This window comes from Staurois parvus, unplaced genomic scaffold (assembly GCF_062004578.1).
Source record: "Staurois parvus isolate SC_StPar_1 unplaced genomic scaffold, SC_StPar_1.0 ptg002598l, whole genome shotgun sequence".
NCBI classification, from domain to species: domain Eukaryota; kingdom Metazoa; phylum Chordata; class Amphibia; order Anura; family Ranidae; genus Staurois; species Staurois parvus.
This window is the reverse complement of record NW_028320394.1, coordinates 68,326-87,737: the sequence shown is the minus strand read 5'-3', so window position 1 is coordinate 87,737 and position 19,412 is coordinate 68,326. Positions and strand designations below refer to the sequence as shown.

At 58.3% G+C, this 19,412-nt stretch overlaps 1 protein-coding gene across 1 annotated transcript in view; it reads left to right on the top strand.

Moving 5' to 3' along the window:
• The window catches only part of QPCTL (glutaminyl-peptide cyclotransferase like), a 76,258-nt gene that overhangs the window by 9,191 nt on the left and 47,655 nt on the right, over positions 1-19,412 (top strand). The window contains exons 3-4 of the mRNA XM_089666198.1: positions 695-982; positions 3,717-3,872. Coding sequence (XP_089522324.1) covers positions 695-982; positions 3,717-3,872 — 444 coding nt within the window. The remainder of the gene's footprint in view (positions 1-694; positions 983-3,716; positions 3,873-19,412) is intronic.

Here is a 19,412-nt window from a genome sequence, read left to right as displayed (position 1 = left end):
CCTTCCCTTCCAGTACAGGGGTCCCCATCCCTCCCTGTACAGGGGTCCCCATCCCTCCCAGTACAGGGGTCTCCGTCACACCCAGTACAGGGGTCCCCCTTCCCTTCCAGTACAGGGGTCCCCCTTCCCTTCCAGTACAGAGGTCCCCGTCACACCCAGTACAGGGGTCCCCGTCACACCCAGTACAGGGGTCCCCCATCCCTCCCAGTACAGGGGTCTCTGTAACACCCAGTACAGGGGTCCCTATCCTTCTCAGTACAGAGGTCCCCATCACACCCAGTACAGGGGTCCCCCATCCCTCCCAGTACAGGGGTCCCCCATCCCTCCCAGTACAGGGGTCCCCCTTCCCTTCCAGTACAGGGGTCCCCCTTCCCTTCCAGTACAGGGGTCCCCATCCCTCCCTGTACAGGGGTCCCCATCCCTCCCAGTACAGGGGTCTCCGTCACACCCAGTACAGGGGTCCCCCATCCCTCCCAGTACAGGGGTCCCCGTCACACCCAGTACAGGGGTCCCCCTTCCCTCCCAATACAGGGGTCCCCATCCCTCCCTTTACAGGGGTCCCCATCCCTCCCTGTACAGAGGTCCCCATCCCTCCAAGTACAGGGGTCCTCATAGCAGGGAGTGGTCCTAGGTGTGGGTGTGTCAGTGGGCGGTTCTTCTCGGGGTCCCTGACGCTCTCTCTTGCTCCTCCCAGCTCATCTCGGGTCACTTGCGCTCGTTGTCGGCGGGATGGACGGTGGATGTGGACGAGTTTGATGCGGTGACCCCGCGGGGGGCGCTCCCCTTCGGAAATGTTGTAGCCACATTGGATCCATTGGCCCCGCATCGCCTGGTCTGTGCTTGTCATCTGGACTCCAAGTGGTTTCTCCCGGACCAGAGGGGGCGGCCCTTTGTTGGGGCCACAGACTCGGCGGTGCCCTGCGCTCTGATCCTGGAGGCCGTCACCGTCCTGGACCACCGGCTGAAGGATCAGAAGAGAGGAGTAAGTCCCCCCCAGTATAGACCCGCCCCCAGCTCCTCCTCCTACATCTCCTCCAATCACAGGAGGCGGCTCACCGATCCCACAATGCAGACCACCCCCAACTCCTCCTCCTACTTCTCCAATCACAGGAGTCGGTTCACCGTTTCCCCAGTATTAACCCGCCCTCAGCTCCTCCTACTTCTCCACCAATCACAGGAGGCGGTTCACCGATTCCCCAGTATAGACTCGCCCCCAGCTCCTCCTCCTACATCTCCAATCACAGAAGCCGACTCACTGATCCCACATTATAGACCCGTCCCCAGCTCCTCTTACATGTTTTCCTCCAATCACAGGAGCCGACTCACCGATTCCACAATATAAACCCGCCCCCAGCTCCTCCTCCTACATGTCCTCCAATCACAGGAGGCGGCTCATCGATCCCACAATATAGACCTGCCCCCAGCTCCTCCTCCTATATGTCCTCCAATCACAGGAGCCGTTTTACCGATTCCAAAATACAGACCTCCCCCAGCTCCTCCTTCTACATGTCCTCCAATCACAGGAGCCGGCTCACCGATACCCACAATATAGACCCGCCCCCAGCTCCTCTGCCTATATGTCCTCCTCCAATCACAGGAGCCGGCTCACTGATCTCACAATATAGACCCGCCCCCAGCTCCTCCTACATGTCCTCCAATCACAGGAGCCGGCTCACTGATCCCACAATGTAGTCCCGTCCCCCAGCTCCTCCTCCTACATGTCCTCCTCCAATCACAGGAGCCGGCTCACTGATTCCAAAATACAGACCCGCCTCCAGCTCCTCCTCCTACATGTCCTCTTCCAATCACAGGAGCCGGCTCACCGATCCCACAATGTAGTCCCATCCCCCAGCTCCTCCTCCTACATGTACTCCTCCAATCACAGGAGCCGGCTCATCGATCCCACAATATAGACCCTCCCCCAGCTCCTCCTACATGTTCTCCTCCAATCACAGGAGCCGTCTCACCGCTCCCATAATTTAGATCCGGCCCCAGCTCCTCTTCCTACATGTCCTCCTCCAATCACAGGAGCCGGCTCACCGATTCCAAAATACAGACCCGCCTCCAGCTCCTCCTCCTACTTGTCCTCCTTCAATCACAGGAGCCGGCTCACTGAATCCAAAATACAAACCCGCCCCCAGCTCCTCCTCCTACATGTCCTCCAATCATAGGAGCCAGCTCACTGATCCCACAATATAGACCAGCCTCCAGCTCCTCCTCCTACATGTCCTCCTCCAATCACGGGAGCCAGCTCACCAATACCCACATATAGACCCTCCCCCAGCTCCTCCTATATGTCCTCCAATCACAGGAGCCTGCTCACCGATCCGACAATGTAGACCTGCCCCCAGCTCCTCCTTCAAATCCTCCTCCAATCACAGGAGCCGGCTCACTGATCCCACAATATAGACCCTCCCCCAGCTCCTCCTCCTACATGTACTCCTCCAATCACAGGAGCCGGCTCATCGATCCCACAATATAGACCCTCCCCCAGCTCCTCCTACATGTTCTCCTCCAATCACAGGAGCCGTCTCACCGCTCCCATAATTTAGATCCGGCCCCAGCTTCTCTTCCTACATGTCCTCCTCCAATCACAGGAGCCGGCTCACCGATTCCAAAATACAGACCCGCCTCCAGCTCCTCCTCCTACTTGTCCTCCTTCAATCACAGGAGCCGGCTCACTGAATCCAAAATACAAACCCTCCACCAGCTCCTCCTCCTACATGTCCTCCAATCATAGGAGCCAGCTCACTGATCCCACAATATAGACCAGCCTCCAGCTCCTCCTCCTACATGTCCTCCTCCAATCACGGGAGCCAGCTCACCAATACCCACATATAGACCCTCCCCCAGCTCCTCCTATATGTCCTCCAATCACAGGAGCCTGCTCACCGATCCGACAATGTAGACCTGCCCCCAGCTCCTCCTTCAAATCCTCCTCCAATCACAGGAGCCGGCTCACCGATCCCACAATATAGACCCTCCCCCAGCTCCTCCTCCTATATGTCCTCCTCCAATCACAGGAGCCGGCTCACCGGTCCCACAATATAGACCCTCCCCCAGCTCCTCCTCCTATATGCCCCCCTTCAATCACAGGAGCCAGCTCACCGATACCCACAATATAGATCCAGCTCCTCCTCCTACATATCCTCCTCCAATCACAGGAGCCGGCTCACCGATCCCACAATATAGACCCTCCCCCAGCTCCTCCTCCTATATGTCCTCCTCCAATCACAGGAACCGGCTCACTGATCTCACAATATAGATCCGCCCCCAGCTCCTCCTCCTACATATCCTCCTCCAATCACAGGAGCCAGCTCACTGATCCCACAATGTAGACCAGCTCCTCCTCCTACTTGTCCTCCTCCAATCACAGGAGCCGGTTCACCAATTCCAATATACAGACCCGCCTCCAGCTCCTCCTCCTACATGTCGTCCTCCAACCAGAGGAGCTCTTTCACTGATCCCCCAGTATAGATCCTCAAATGGTGAAGGGTTCTGGTTCTGTTCAGCCAGTCTTGTGACTCCCCATCCCGGCCGCATTGCACAGCCTGATGAGGGGTGGAGATTTCCAGCCTTCTGATTGGGCGATGAGGTGACACTGGATGTCAGAGCTGCATGGTGTTCCCGCCCGGCAGAGGTCACAGAACCGACTGAACAGAGCTGAGCGGTGGCTCCGGTGGTGTGCCCTGCACTGACCTCTCTCTGGTCTGTAGGGGGCGGCGCTGACTCTGCAGCTCTTCTTCCTGGATGGCGAGGAGGCGTTCGGAGAATGGTCAGAGACCGACTCGCTGTACGGGGCGCGCCACTTGGCGGGACGTCTAGAGAAGGAGCCAATCCCGGGAGGAGGCGGGACCCAGCTGGACGCCATTGTAAGTGCATTAGAAGATACATTGGGGGAGTCTCTGTGCATGGCAACCAATCAGCTCCTTCCTTTCATCTTCAAAGCCTAACTGAAGAAGCGGATTGGTTGGTATTTCCAGTTCCTCCAGATTCTGTCTGCCCCAGTTATAGCAAATTCCCCATCACATGACCTGACCCCCCGATAACCCCATCAGATATTGGGGTCACAGTCAGATCAGGTGTCAAGGTCAGGGGTTGGGGTCAGATGTCATGGCAAGGTGTTGAGATCAGGTGCGGGGGTCACAGTCAGATGTCATGGTCAGAGGTTGGGGTGAGGTGTTGGGTCAGATGTTGGGGTCACAGTCAGGGGTTGGGGTCTATTGTCATGGTCAGATGTTGGGGTCACAGTTGGGTTGGGGTCCATTGTCATAGTTAGGGGTCATGGTCAGATGTTGGGGTCACAGTCCGGGGTTGGGGTCTATTGTCATGGTCAGATGTTGGGGTGAGGTATTGGGTCAGATGTTGGCGTCACAGTAAGGGGTTGGGGTCAGAGGTCATGGTTAAGGGTTGGGTTGGGGTCAGGTGTTTGGGTCACAGTCAGGGGTTGGGCTCCAGTGTCATGGTTAGGGGTTGGGGTGAGGTGTTGGGTCACGGGTTGGGGTCATGATCAGGGGTCAGGGTCTGGTGTTGGATTCAGTCAGGGGTCGGGGTCATGGTCAGGTGTTGAGTTCAGGGGTTGGGGTGAGGTGTTGGGGTCACAGGGGTTATGGTCAGAGGTTGGGGTGAGGTATTGGGTCAGATGTTGGAGTCACAGTAAGGGGTTGGGGGTCAGAGGTCATGGTTAAGGGTTGGGGTCACAGCCAGGGGTCGGGCTCAGATGTTGGAGTCACAGTAAGGGGTTGGGGTCAGAGGTCATGGTTAAGGGTTGGGGTCACAGCCAGGGGTTGGGGTCAGGTGTTGGGGGTCACAATCAGGGGTTGGGGTCAGGGGTCATGGTCAGATGTTGGGGTCACAGTCTGGTGTCAGGGGTTGGGGTCACAATCAGGGGTCATGGTCAGATGTTTGGGTCACAGTCAAGGGTTGGGTCATGGTCTGATGTTGGGGTCACAGTTAGGGGTTGGGGTCCATTGTCATGGTCAGATGTTGGGGTCACAGTCAGGGGTTGGGGTCCATTGTCATGGTCAGATGTTGGGGTCACAGTCAGGGGTTGGGGTCTATTGTCATGGTCAGATGTTGGGGTCACAGTTGGGTTGGGGTCCATTGTCATAGTTAGGGGTCATGGTCAGATGTTGGGGTCACAGTCCGGGGTTGGGGTCTATTGTCATGGTCAGATGTTGGGGTGAGGTATTGGGTCAGATGTTGGCGTCACAGTAAGGGGTTGGGGTCAGAGGTCATGGTTAAGGGTTGGGTTGGGGTCAGGTGTTTGGGTCACAGTCAGGGGTTGGGCTCCAGTGTCATGGTTAGGGGTTGGGGTGAGGTGTTGGGTCACGGGTTGGGGTTATGGTCAGGGTCTGGTGTTGGATTCAGTCAGGGGTCGGGGTCATGGTCAGGTGTTGGGTTCAGGTGTTGGGGTGAGGTGTTGGGGTCAGGGGTCAGGTGTTGGGGTTATGGTCAGAGGTTGGGGTGAGGTATTGGTCAGATGTTGGAGTCACAGTAAGGGGTTGGGGTTAGAGATCATGGTTAAGGGTTGGGGTCACAGCCAGGGGTCAGGCTCAGATGTTGGGTTCACAATCAGGGGTTGGGGTCAGGGGTCATGGTCAGATGTTGGGGTCACAGTCAGGTGTCGGATTGGGGTCACAGTCAGGGGTCATGGTCAGATGTTGGGGTCACAGTCAGGCATTGGGGTCCATTGTCATGGTCAGATGTTGGGGTCACAATCAGGGGTTGGGGTCCATTGTCATGGTTAGATGTTGGGGTCACAGTCAGGGATTGGGGTCCATTGTCATGGTCAGATGTTGGGGTCATGGTCAGATGTTGGGGTCACAGTCAGGGGTTGTGGTCCATTGTTATGGTCAGATGTTGGGGTCATGGTCAGATGTTGGGGTCACAGTTGGGTCATTTTCAGATGTTGGGGTCACGGGTCATGGTCAGATGTTGGGGTCACAGTCAGGGGTTGTGGTCCATTGTTATGGTCAGATGTTGGGGTCATTTTCAGATGTTGGGGTCACAGTCAGGGGTAACAGTCAGGTGTCAGAGATTGGGGTCACAGTCAGGGGTTATGGTCAGATGTTGGGGTCACAGTCAGGCATTGGGGTCCATTGTCATGGTCAGATGTTGGGGTCACAGTTGGGTTGGGGTCCATTGTCATGGTTAGATGTTGGGGTCACAGTCAGGGATTGGGGTCCATTGTCATGGTCAGATGTTGGGGTCACAGTCAGGGGTTGGGGTCCATTGTTATGGTCAGATGTTGGGGTCACAGTCAGGGGTTGGGGTCCATTGTTATGGTCAGATGTTGGGGTCATGGTCAGATGTTGGGGTCACAGTTGGGTCATTTTCAGATGTTGGGGTCACAGTCAGGGGTAACAGTCAGGTGTCAGAGATTGGGGTCACAGTCAGGGGTTATGGTCAGATGTTCGGGTCACAGTCAGGGATTGGGGTCCATTGTCATGGTCAGATGTTGGGGTCACAGTCAGGGGTCATGGTCAGATGTTGGGGTCATGGTCAGATGTTGGGGTCACAGTCGGGTCATGGTCAGATGTTGGGGTCACAGTCAGGGGTCATGGTCAGATGTTGGGGTCACAGTCAGGGGTCATGGTCAGATGTTGGGGTCATTGCTCCTAGGATCCATGAAGTTTTTTCCACCGGGTAAAGAAAGTATGACAGGGAAATGGATAAAGCAGAAAGATGCCCAATTAGGGGGGACAATTAGGGGGGACAATTAGGGGGGACAATTAGGGGGGACAATTTAGGGGGACAATTAGGGGGACAATGAAGCGCACTCAGTGAATTAGGAAGTAAGAGGGAAATAATCTCCAGAATGGACGAAGAGCGATACGGTCAACTGAAACACTTTATAGGGAACCTCCTAAAGCCGTTAAGATAAAAAGAAGATTGGACCCCCTTTGCGCACTTAGTAGATTCATGGGGGGATGGGACGCACGGAACCCCTTTGCGCACTTAGTAGATTCATGGGGGGATGGGACGCACGGAACCCCTTTGCGCACTTAGCAGATTCATGGGGGGATGGGACGCACGGAACCCCTTTGCGCACTTAGCAGATTCATGGGGGGATGGGACGCACGGAACCCCTTTGCGCACTTAGCAGATTCATGGGGGGATGGGACGCACGGAACCCCTTTGCGCACTTAGCAGATTCATGGGGGGATGGGACGCACGGAACCCCTTTGCGCACTTAGCAGATTCATGGGGGGATGGGACGCACGGAACCCCTTTGCGCACTTAGCAGATTCATGGGGGGATGGGACGCACGGAACCCCTTTGCGCACTTAGCAGATTCATGGGGGGATGGGACGCACGGAACCCCTTTGCGCACTTAGCAGATTCATGGGGGGATGGGACGCACGGAACCCCTTTGCGCACTTAGCAGATTCATGGGGGGATGGGACGCACGGAACCCCTTTGCGCACTTAGTAGATTCATGGGGGGATGGGACGCACGGAACCCCTTTGCGCACTTAGTAGATTCATGGGGGGATGGGACGCACGGAACCCCTTTGCGCACTTAGCAGATTCATGGGGGGATGGGACGCACGGAACCCCTTTGCGCACTTAGCAGATTCATGGGGGGATGGGACGCACGGAACCCCTTTGCGCACTTAGCAGATTCATGGGGGGATGGGACGCACGGAACCCCTTTGCGCACTTAGTAGATTCATGGGGGGATGGGACGCACGGAACCCCTTTGCGCACTTAGCAGATTCATGGGGGGATGGGACGCACGGAACCCCTTTGCGCACTTAGCAGATTCATGGGGGGATGGGACGCACGGAACCCCTTTGCGCACTTAGCAGATTCATGGGGGGATGGGACGCACGGAACCCCTTTGCGCACTTAGCAGATTCATGGGGGGATGGGACGCACGGAACCCCTTTGCGCACTTAGCAGATTCATGGGGGGATGGGACGCACGGAACCCCTTTGCGCACTTAGCAGATTCATGGGGGGATGGGACGCACGGAACCCCTTTGCGCACTTAGCAGATTCATGGGGGGATGGGACGCACGGAACCCCTTTGCGCACTTAGCAGATTCATGGGGGGATGGGACGCACGGAACCCCTTTGCGCACTTAGCAGATTCATGGGGGGATGGGACGCACGGAACCCCTTTGCGCACTTAGCAGATTCATGGGGGGATGGGACGCACGGAACCCCTTTGCGCACTTAGCAGATTCATGGGGGGATGGGACGCACGGAACCCCTTTGCGCACTTAGCAGATTCATGGGGGGATGGGACGCACGGAACCCCTTTGCGCACTTAGCAGATTCATGGGGGGATGGGACGCACGGAACCCCTTTGCGCACTTAGCAGATTCATGGGGGGATGGGACGCACGGAACCCCTTTGCGCACTTAGCAGATTCATGGGGGGATGGGACGCACGGAACCCCTTTGCGCACTTAGCAGATTCATGGGGGGATGGGACGCACGGAACCCCTTTGCGCACTTAGCAGATTCATGGGGGGATGGGACGCACGGAACCCCTTTGCGCACTTAGCAGATTCATGGGGGGATGGGACGCACGGAACCCCTTTGCGCACTTAGCAGATTCATGGGGGGATGGGACGCACGGAACCCCTTTGCGCACTTAGCAGATTCATGGGGGGATGGGACGCACGGAACCCCTTTGCGCACTTAGCAGATTCATGGGGGGATGGGACGCACGGAACCCCTTTGCGCACTTAGCAGATTCATGGGGGGATGGGACGCACGGAACCCCTTTGCGCACTTAGCAGATTCATGGGGGGATGGGACGCACGGAACCCCTTTGCGCACTTAGCAGATTCATGGGGGGATGGGACGCACGGAACCCCTTTGCGCACTTAGCAGATTCATGGGGGGATGGGACGCACGGAACCCCTTTGCGCACTTAGCAGATTCATGGGGGGATGGGACGCACGGAACCCCTTTGCGCACTTAGCAGATTCATGGGGGGATGGGACGCACGGAACCCCTTTGCGCACTTAGCAGATTCATGGGGGGATGGGACGCACGGAACCCCTTTGCGCACTTAGCAGATTCATGGGGGGATGGGACGCACGGAACCCCTTTGCGCACTTAGTAGATTCATGGGGGGATGGGACGCACGGAACCCCTTTGCGCACTTAGCAGATTCATGGGGGGATGGGACGCACGGAACCCCTTTGCGCACTTAGCAGATTCATGGGGGGATGGGACGCACGGAACCCCTTTGCGCACTTAGCAGATTCATGGGGGGATGGGACGCACGGAACCCCTTTGCGCACTTAGCAGATTCATGGGGGGATGGGACGCACGGAACCCCTTTGCGCACTTAGCAGATTCATGGGGGGATGGGACGCACGGAACCCCTTTGCGCACTTAGCAGATTCATGGGGGGATGGGACGCACGGAACCCCTTTGCGCACTTAGCAGATTCATGGGGGGATGGGACGCACGGAACCCCTTTGCGCACTTAGCAGATTCATGGGGGGATGGGACGCACGGAACCCCTTTGCGCACTTAGCAGATTCATGGGGGGATGGGACGCACGGAACCCCTTTGCGCACTTAGCAGATTCATGGGGGGATGGGACGCACGGAACCCCTTTGCGCACTTAGTAGATTCATGGGGGGATGGGACGCACGGAACCCCTTTGCGCACTTAGTAGATTCATGGGGGGATGGGACGCACGGAACCCCTTTGCGCACTTAGCAGATTCATGGGGGGATGGGACGCACGGAACCCCTTTGCGCACTTAGCAGATTCATGGGGGGATGGGACGCACGGAACCCCTTTGCGCACTTAGCAGATTCATGGGGGGATGGGACGCACGGAACCCCTTTGCGCACTTAGTAGATTCATGGGGGGATGGGACGCACGGAACCCCTTTGCGCACTTAGCAGATTCATGGGGGGATGGGACGCACGGAACCCCTTTGCGCACTTAGCAGATTCATGGGGGGATGGGACGCACGGAACCCCTTTGCGCACTTAGTAGATTCATGGGGGGATGGGACGCACGGAACCCCTTTGCGCACTTAGCAGATTCATGGGGGGATGGGACGCACGGAACCCCTTTGCGCACTTAGCAGATTCATGGGGGGATGGGACGCACGGAACCCCTTTGCGCACTTAGCAGATTCATGGGGGGATGGGACGCACGGAACCCCTTTGCGCACTTAGCAGATTCATGGGGGGATGGGACGCACGGAACCCCTTTGCGCACTTAGCAGATTCATGGGGGGATGGGACGCACGGAACCCCTTTGCGCACTTAGCAGATTCATGGGGGGATGGGACGCACGGAACCCCTTTGCGCACTTAGCAGATTCATGGGGGGATGGGACGCACGGAACCCCTTTGCGCACTTAGCAGATTCATGGGGGGATGGGACGCACGGAACCCCTTTGCGCACTTAGCAGATTCATGGGGGGATGGGACGCACGGAACCCCTTTGCGCACTTAGCAGATTCATGGGGGGATGGGACGCACGGAACCCCTTTGCGCACTTAGCAGATTCATGGGGGGATGGGACGCACGGAACCCCTTTGCGCACTTAGCAGATTCATGGGGGGATGGGACGCACGGAACCCCTTTGCGCACTTAGCAGATTCATGGGGGATGGGACGCACGGAACCCCTTTGCGCACTTAGTAGATTCATGGGGGGATGGGACGCACGGAACCCCTTTGCGCACTTAGTAGATTCATGGGGGGATGGGACGCACGGAACCCCTTTGCGCACTTAGTAGATTCATGGGGGATGGGACGCACGGAACCCCTTTGCGCACTTAGCAGATTCATGGGGGGATGGGACGCACGGAACCCCTTTGCGCACTTAGCAGATTCATGGGGGGATGGGACGCACGGAACCCCTTTGCGCACTTAGCAGATTCATGGGGGGATGGGACGCACGGAACCCCTTTGCGCACTTAGCAGATTCATGGGGGGATGGGACGCACGGAACCCCTTTGCGCACTTAGCAGATTCATGGGGGGATGGGACGCACGGAACCCCTTTGCGCACTTAGCAGATTCATGGGGGGATGGGACGCACGGAACCCCTTTGCGCACTTAGCAGATTCATGGGGGGATGGGACGCACGGAACCCCTTTGCGCACTTAGCAGATTCATGGGGGGATGGGACGCACGGAACCCCTTTGCGCACTTAGCAGATTCATGGGGGGATGGGACGCACGGAACCCCTTTGCGCACTTAGCAGATTCATGGGGGGATGGGACGCACGGAACCCCTTTGCGCACTTAGCAGATTCATGGGGGGATGGGACGCACGGAACCCCTTTGCGCACTTAGCAGATTCATGGGGGGATGGGACGCACGGAACCCCTTTGCGCACTTAGCAGATTCATGGGGGGATGGGACGCACGGAACCCCTTTGCGCACTTAGCAGATTCATGGGGGGATGGGACGCACGGAACCCCTTTGCGCACTTAGCAGATTCATGGGGGGATGGGACGCACGGAACCCCTTTGCGCACTTAGCAGATTCATGGGGGGATGGGACGCACGGAACCCCTTTGCGCACTTAGCAGATTCATGGGGGGATGGGACGCACGGAACCCCTTTGCGCACTTAGCAGATTCATGGGGGGATGGGACGCACGGAACCCCTTTGCGCACTTAGCAGATTCATGGGGGGATGGGACGCACGGAACCCCTTTGCGCACTTAGCAGATTCATGGGGGGATGGGACGCACGGAACCCCTTTGCGCACTTAGCAGATTCATGGGGGGATGGGACGCACGGAACCCCTTTGCGCACTTAGCAGATTCATGGGGGGATGGGACGCACGGAACCCCTTTGCGCACTTAGCAGATTCATGGGGGGATGGGACGCACGGAACCCCTTTGCGCACTTAGCAGATTCATGGGGGGATGGGACGCACGGAACCCCTTTGCGCACTTAGTAGATTCATGGGGGGATGGGACGCACGGAACCCCTTTGCGCACTTAGCAGATTCATGGGGGGATGGGACGCACGGAACCCCTTTGCGCACTTAGCAGATTCATGGGGGGATGGGACGCACGGAACCCCTTTGCGCACTTAGCAGATTCATGGGGGGATGGGACGCACGGAACCCCTTTGCGCACTTAGCAGATTCATGGGGGGATGGGACGCACGGAACCCCTTTGCGCACTTAGCAGATTCATGGGGGGATGGGACGCACGGAACCCCTTTGCGCACTTAGCAGATTCATGGGGGATGGGACGCACGGAACCCCTTTGCGCACTTAGCAGATTCATGGGGGGATGGGACGCACGGAACCCCTTTGCGCACTTAGCAGATTCATGGGGGGATGGGACGCACGGAACCCCTTTGCGCACTTAGCAGATTCATGGGGGGATGGGACGCACGGAACCCCTTTGCGCACTTAGCAGATTCATGGGGGGATGGGACGCACGGAACCCCTTTGCGCACTTAGCAGATTCATGGGGGGATGGGACGCACGGAACCCCTTTGCGCACTTAGCAGATTCATGGGGGATGGGACGCACGGAACCCCTTTGCGCACTTAGCAGATTCATGGGGGGATGGGACGCACGGAACCCCTTTGCGCACTTAGCAGATTCATGGGGGGATGGGACGCACGGAACCCCTTTGCGCACTTAGCAGATTCATGGGGGGATGGGACGCACGGAACCCCTTTGCGCACTTAGCAGATTCATGGGGGGATGGGACGCACGGAACCCCTTTGCGCACTTAGCAGATTCATGGGGGGATGGGACGCACGGAACCCCTTTGCGCACTTAGCAGATTCATGGGGGGATGGGACGCACGGAACCCCTTTGCGCACTTAGCAGATTCATGGGGGGATGGGACGCACGGAACCCCTTTGCGCACTTAGCAGATTCATGGGGGGATGGGACGCACGGAACCCCTTTGCGCACTTAGCAGATTCATGGGGGGATGGGACGCACGGAACCCCTTTGCGCACTTAGCAGATTCATGGGGGGATGGGACGCACGGAACCCCTTTGCGCACTTAGCAGATTCATGGGGGGATGGGACGCACGGAACCCCTTTGCGCACTTAGCAGATTCATGGGGGGATGGGACGCACGGAACCCCTTTGCGCACTTAGCAGATTCATGGGGGGATGGGACGCACGGAACCCCTTTGCGCACTTAGCAGATTCATGGGGGGATGGGACGCACGGAACCCCTTTGCGCACTTAGCAGATTCATGGGGGGATGGGACGCACGGAACCCCTTTGCGCACTTAGCAGATTCATGGGGGGATGGGACGCACGGAACCCCTTTGCGCACTTAGCAGATTCATGGGGGGATGGGACGCACGGAACCCCTTTGCGCACTTAGCAGATTCATGGGGGGATGGGACGCACGGAACCCCTTTGCGCACTTAGCAGATTCATGGGGGGATGGGACGCACGGAACCCCTTTGCGCACTTAGCAGATTCATGGGGGGATGGGACGCACGGAACCCCTTTGCGCACTTAGCAGATTCATGGGGGGATGGGACGCACGGAACCCCTTTGCGCACTTAGCAGATTCATGGGGGGATGGGACGCACGGAACCCCTTTGCGCACTTAGCAGATTCATGGGGGGATGGGACGCACGGAACCCCTTTGCGCACTTAGCAGATTCATGGGGGGATGGGACGCACGGAACCCCTTTGCGCACTTAGCAGATTCATGGGGGGATGGGACGCACGGAACCCCTTTGCGCACTTAGCAGATTCATGGGGGGATGGACGCACGGAACCCCTTTGCGCACTTAGCAGATTCATGGGGGGATGGGACGCACGGAACCCCTTTGCGCACTTAGCAGATTCATGGGGGGATGGGACGCACGGAACCCCTTTGCGCACTTAGCAGATTCATGGGGGGATGGGACGCACGGAACCCCTTTGCGCACTTAGCAGATTCATGGGGGGATGGGACGCACGGAACCCCTTTGCGCACTTAGCAGATTCATGGGGGGATGGGACGCACGGAACCCCTTTGCGCACTTAGCAGATTCATGGGGGGATGGGACGCACGGAACCCCTTTGCGCACTTAGCAGATTCATGGGGGGATGGGACGCACGGAACCCCTTTGCGCACTTAGCAGATTCATGGGGGGATGGGACGCACGGAACCCCTTTGCGCACTTAGCAGATTCATGGGGGGATGGGACGCACGGAACCCCTTTGCGCACTTAGCAGATTCATGGGGGGATGGGACGCACGGAACCCCTTTGCGCACTTAGCAGATTCATGGGGGGATGGGACGCACGGAACCCCTTTGCGCACTTAGCAGATTCATGGGGGGATGGGACGCACGGAACCCCTTTGCGCACTTAGCAGATTCATGGGGGGATGGGACGCACGGAACCCCTTTGCGCACTTAGCAGATTCATGGGGGGGATGGGACGCACGGAACCCCTTTGCGCACTTAGCAGATTCATGGGGGGATGGGACGCACGGAACCCCTTTGCGCACTTAGCAGATTCATGGGGGGATGGGACGCACGGAACCCCTTTGCGCACTTAGCAGATTCATGGGGGGATGGGACGCACGGAACCCCTTTGCGCACTTAGCAGATTCATGGGGGGATGGGACGCACGGAACCCCTTTGCGCACTTAGCAGATTCATGGGGGGATGGGACGCACGGAACCCCTTTGCGCACTTAGCAGATTCATGGGGGGATGGGACGCACGGAACCCCTTTGCGCACTTAGCAGATTCATGGGGGGATGGGACGCACGGAACCCCTTTGCGCACTTAGCAGATTCATGGGGGGATGGGACGCACGGAACCCCTTTGCGCACTTAGCAGATTCATGGGGGGATGGGACGCACGGAACCCCTTTGCGCACTTAGCAGATTCATGGGGGGATGGGACGCACGGAACCCCTTTGCGCACTTAGCAGATTCATGGGGGGATGGGACGCACGGAACCCCTTTGCGCACTTAGCAGATTCATGGGGGGATGGGACGCACGGAACCCCTTTGCGCACTTAGCAGATTCATGGGGGGATGGGACGCACGGAACCCCTTTGCGCACTTAGCAGATTCATGGGGGGATGGGACGCACGGAACCCCTTTGCGCACTTAGCAGATTCATGGGGGGATGGGACGCACGGAACCCCTTTGCGCACTTAGCAGATTCATGGGGGGATGGGACGCACGGAACCCCTTTGCGCACTTAGCAGATTCATGGGGGGATGGGACGCACGGAACCCCTTTGCGCACTTAGCAGATTCATGGGGGGATGGGACGCACGGAACCCCTTTGCGCACTTAGCAGATTCATGGGGGGATGGGACGCACGGAACCCCTTTGCGCACTTAGCAGATTCATGGGGGGATGGGACGCACGGAACCCCTTTGCGCACTTAGCAGATTCATGGGGGGATGGGACGCACGGAACCCCTTTGCGCACTTAGCAGATTCATGGGGGGATGGGACGCACGGAACCCCTTTGCGCACTTAGCAGATTCATGGGGGGATGGGACGCACGGAACCCCTTTGCGCACTTAGCAGATTCATGGGGGGATGGGACGCACGGAACCCCTTTGCGCACTTAGCAGATTCATGGGGGGATGGGACGCACGGAACCCCTTTGCGCACTTAGCAGATTCATGGGGGGATGGGACGCACGGAACCCCTTTGCGCACTTAGCAGATTCATGGGGGGATGGGACGCACGGAACCCCTTTGCGCACTTAGCAGATTCATGGGGGGATGGGACGCACGGAACCCCTTTGCGCACTTAGCAGATTCATGGGGGGATGGGACGCACGGAACCCCTTTGCGCACTTAGCAGATTCATGGGGGGATGGGACGCACGGAACCCCTTTGCGCACTTAGCAGATTCATGGGGGGATGGGACGCACGGAACCCCTTTGCGCACTTAGCAGATTCATGGGGGGATGGGACGCACGGAACCCCTTTGCGCACTTAGCAGATTCATGGGGGGATGGGACGCACGGAACCCCTTTGCGCACTTAGCAGATTCATGGGGGGATGGGACGCACGGAACCCCTTTGCGCACTTAGCAGATTCATGGGGGGATGGGACGCACGGAACCCCTTTGCGCACTTAGCAGATTCATGGGGGGATGGGACGCACGGAACCCCTTTGCGCACTTAGCAGATTCATGGGGGGATGGGACGCACGGAACCCCTTTGCGCACTTAGCAGATTCATGGGGGGATGGGACGCACGGAACCCCTTTGCGCACTTAGCAGATTCATGGGGGGATGGGACGCACGGAACCCCTTTGCGCACTTAGCAGATTCATGGGGGGATGGGACGCACGGAACCCCTTTGCGCACTTAGCAGATTCATGGGGGGATGGGACGCACGGAACCCCTTTGCGCACTTAGCAGATTCATGGGGGGATGGGACGCACGGAACCCCTTTGCGCACTTAGCAGATTCATGGGGGGATGGGACGCACGGAACCCCTTTGCGCACTTAGCAGATTCATGGGGGATGGGACGCACGGAACCCCTTTGCGCACTTAGCAGATTCATGGGGGGATGGGACGCACGGACCCCCTTTGCGCACTTAGCAGATTCATGGGGGGATGGGACGCACGGACCCCCTTTGCGCACTTTGCAGATTCATGGGGGGATGGGACGCACGGAACCCCTTTGCGCACTTTGCAGATTCATGGGGGGATGGGACGCACGGAACCCCTTTGCGCACTTAGCAGATTCATGGGGGGATGGGACGCACGGAACCCCTTTGCGCACTTAGCAGATTCATGGGGGGATGGGACGCACGGAACCCCTTTGCGCACTTAGCAGATTCATGGGGGGATGGGACGCACGGAACCCCTTTGCGCACTTAGCAGATTCATGGGGGGATGGGACGCACGGAACCCCTTTGCGCACTTAGCAGATTCATGGGGGGATGGGACGCACGGAACCCCTTTGCGCACTTAGCAGATTCATGGGGGGATGGGACGCACGGAACCCCTTGCGCACTTAGCAGATTCATGGGGGGATGGGACGCACGGAACCCCTTTGCGCACTTAGCAGATTCATGGGGGGATGGGACGCACGGAACCCCTTTGCGCACTTAGCAGATTCATGGGGGGATGGGACGCACGGAACCCCTTTGCGCACTTAGCAGATTCATGGGGGGATGGGACGCACGGAACCCCTTTGCGCACTTAGCAGATTCATGGGGGGATGGGACGCACGGAACCCCTTTGCGCACTTAGCAGATTCATGGGGGGATGGGACGCACGGAACCCCTTTGCGCACTTAGCAGATTCATGGGGGGATGGGACGCACGGAACCCCTTTGCGCACTTAGCAGATTCATGGGGGGATGGGACGCACGGAACCCCTTTGCGCACTTAGCAGATTCATGGGGGGATGGGACGCACGGAACCCCTTTGCGCACTTAGCAGATTCATGGGGGGATGGGACGCACGGAACCCCTTTGCGCACTTAGCAGATTCATGGGGGGATGGGACGCACGGAACCCCTTTGCGCACTTAGCAGATTCATGGGGGGATGGGACGCACGGAACCCCTTTGCGCACTTAGCAGATTCATGGGGGGATGGGACGCACGGAACCCCTTTGCGCACTTAGCAGATTCATGGGGGGATGGGACGCACGGAACCCCTTTGCGCACTTAGCAGATTCATGGGGGGATGGGACGCACGGAACCCCTTTGCGCACTTAGCAGATTCATGGGGGGATGGGACGCACGGAACCCCTTTGCGCACTTAGCAGATTCATGGGGGGATGGGACGCACGGAACCCCTTTGCGCACTTAGCAGATTCATGGGGGGATGGGACGCACGGAACCCCTTTGCGCACTTAGCAGATTCATGGGGGGATGGGACGCACGGAACCCCTTTGCGCACTTAGCAGATTCATGGGGGGATGGGACGCACGGAACCCCTTTGCGCACTTAGCAGATTCATGGGGGGATGGGACGCACGGAACCCCTTTGCGCACTTAGCAGATTCATGGGGGGATGGGACGCACGGAACCCCTTTGCGCACTTAGCAGATTCATGGGGGGATGGGACGCACGGAACCCCTTTGCGCACTTAGCAGATTCATGGGGGGATGGGACGCACGGAACCCCTTTGCGCACTTAGCAGATTCATGGGGGGATGGGACGCACGGAACCCCTTTGCGCACTTAGCAGATTCATGGGGGGATGGGACGCACGGAACCCCTTTGCGCACTTAGCAGATTCATGGGGGGATGGGACGCACGGAACCCCTTTGCGCACTTAGCAGATTCATGGGGGGATGGGACGCACGGAACCCCTTTGCGCACTTAGCAGATTCATGGGGGGATGGGACGCACGGAACCCCTTTGCGCACTTAGCAGATTCATGGGGGGATGGGACGCACGGAACCCCTTTGCGCACTTAGCAGATTCATGGGGGGATGGGACGCACGGAACCCCTTTGCGCACTTAGCAGATTCATGGGGGGATGGGACGCACGGAACCCCTTTGCGCACTTAGCAGATTCATGGGGGGATGGGACGCACGGAACCCCTTTGCGCACTTAGCAGATTCATGGGGGGATGGGACGCACGGAACCCCTTTGCGCACTTAGCAGATTCATGGGGGGATGGGACGCACGGAACCCCTTTGCGCACTTAGCAGATTCATGGGGGGATGGGACGCACGGAACCCCTTTGCGCACTTAGCAGATTCATGGGGGGATGGGACGCACGGAACCCCTTTGCGCACTTAGCAGATTCATGGGGGGATGGGACGCACGGAACCCCTTTGCGCACTTAGCAGATTCATGGGGGGATGGGACGCACGGAACCCCTTTGCGCACTTAGCAGATTCATGGGGGGATGGGACGCACGGAACCCCTTTGCGCACTTAGCAGATTCATGGGGGGATGGGACGCACGGAACCCCTTTGCGCACTTAGCAGATTCATGGGGGGATGGGACGCACGGAACCCCTTTGCGCACTTAGCAGATTCATGGGGGGATGGGACGCACGGAACCCCTTTGCGCACTTAGTAGATTCATGGGGGGATGGGACGCACGGAACCCCTTTGCGCACTTAGTAGATTCATGGGGGGATGGGACGCACGGAACCCCTTTGCGCACTTAGTAGATTCATGGGGGGATGGGACGCACGGAACCCCTTTGCGCACTTAGCAGATTCATGGGGGGATGGGACGCACGGAACCCCTTTGCGCACTTAGCAGATTCATGGGGGGATGGGACGCACGGAACCCCTTTGCGCACTTAGCAGATTCATGGGGGGATGGGACGCACGGAACCCCTTTGCGCACTTAGCAGATTCATGGGGGGATGGGACGCACGGAACCCCTTTGCGCACTTAGCAGATTCATGGGGGGATGGGACGCACGGAACCCCTTTGCGCACTTAGCAGATTCATGGGGGGATGGGACGCACGGAACCCCTTTGCGCACTTAGCAGATTCATGGGGGGATGGGACGCACGGAACCCCTTTGCGCACTTA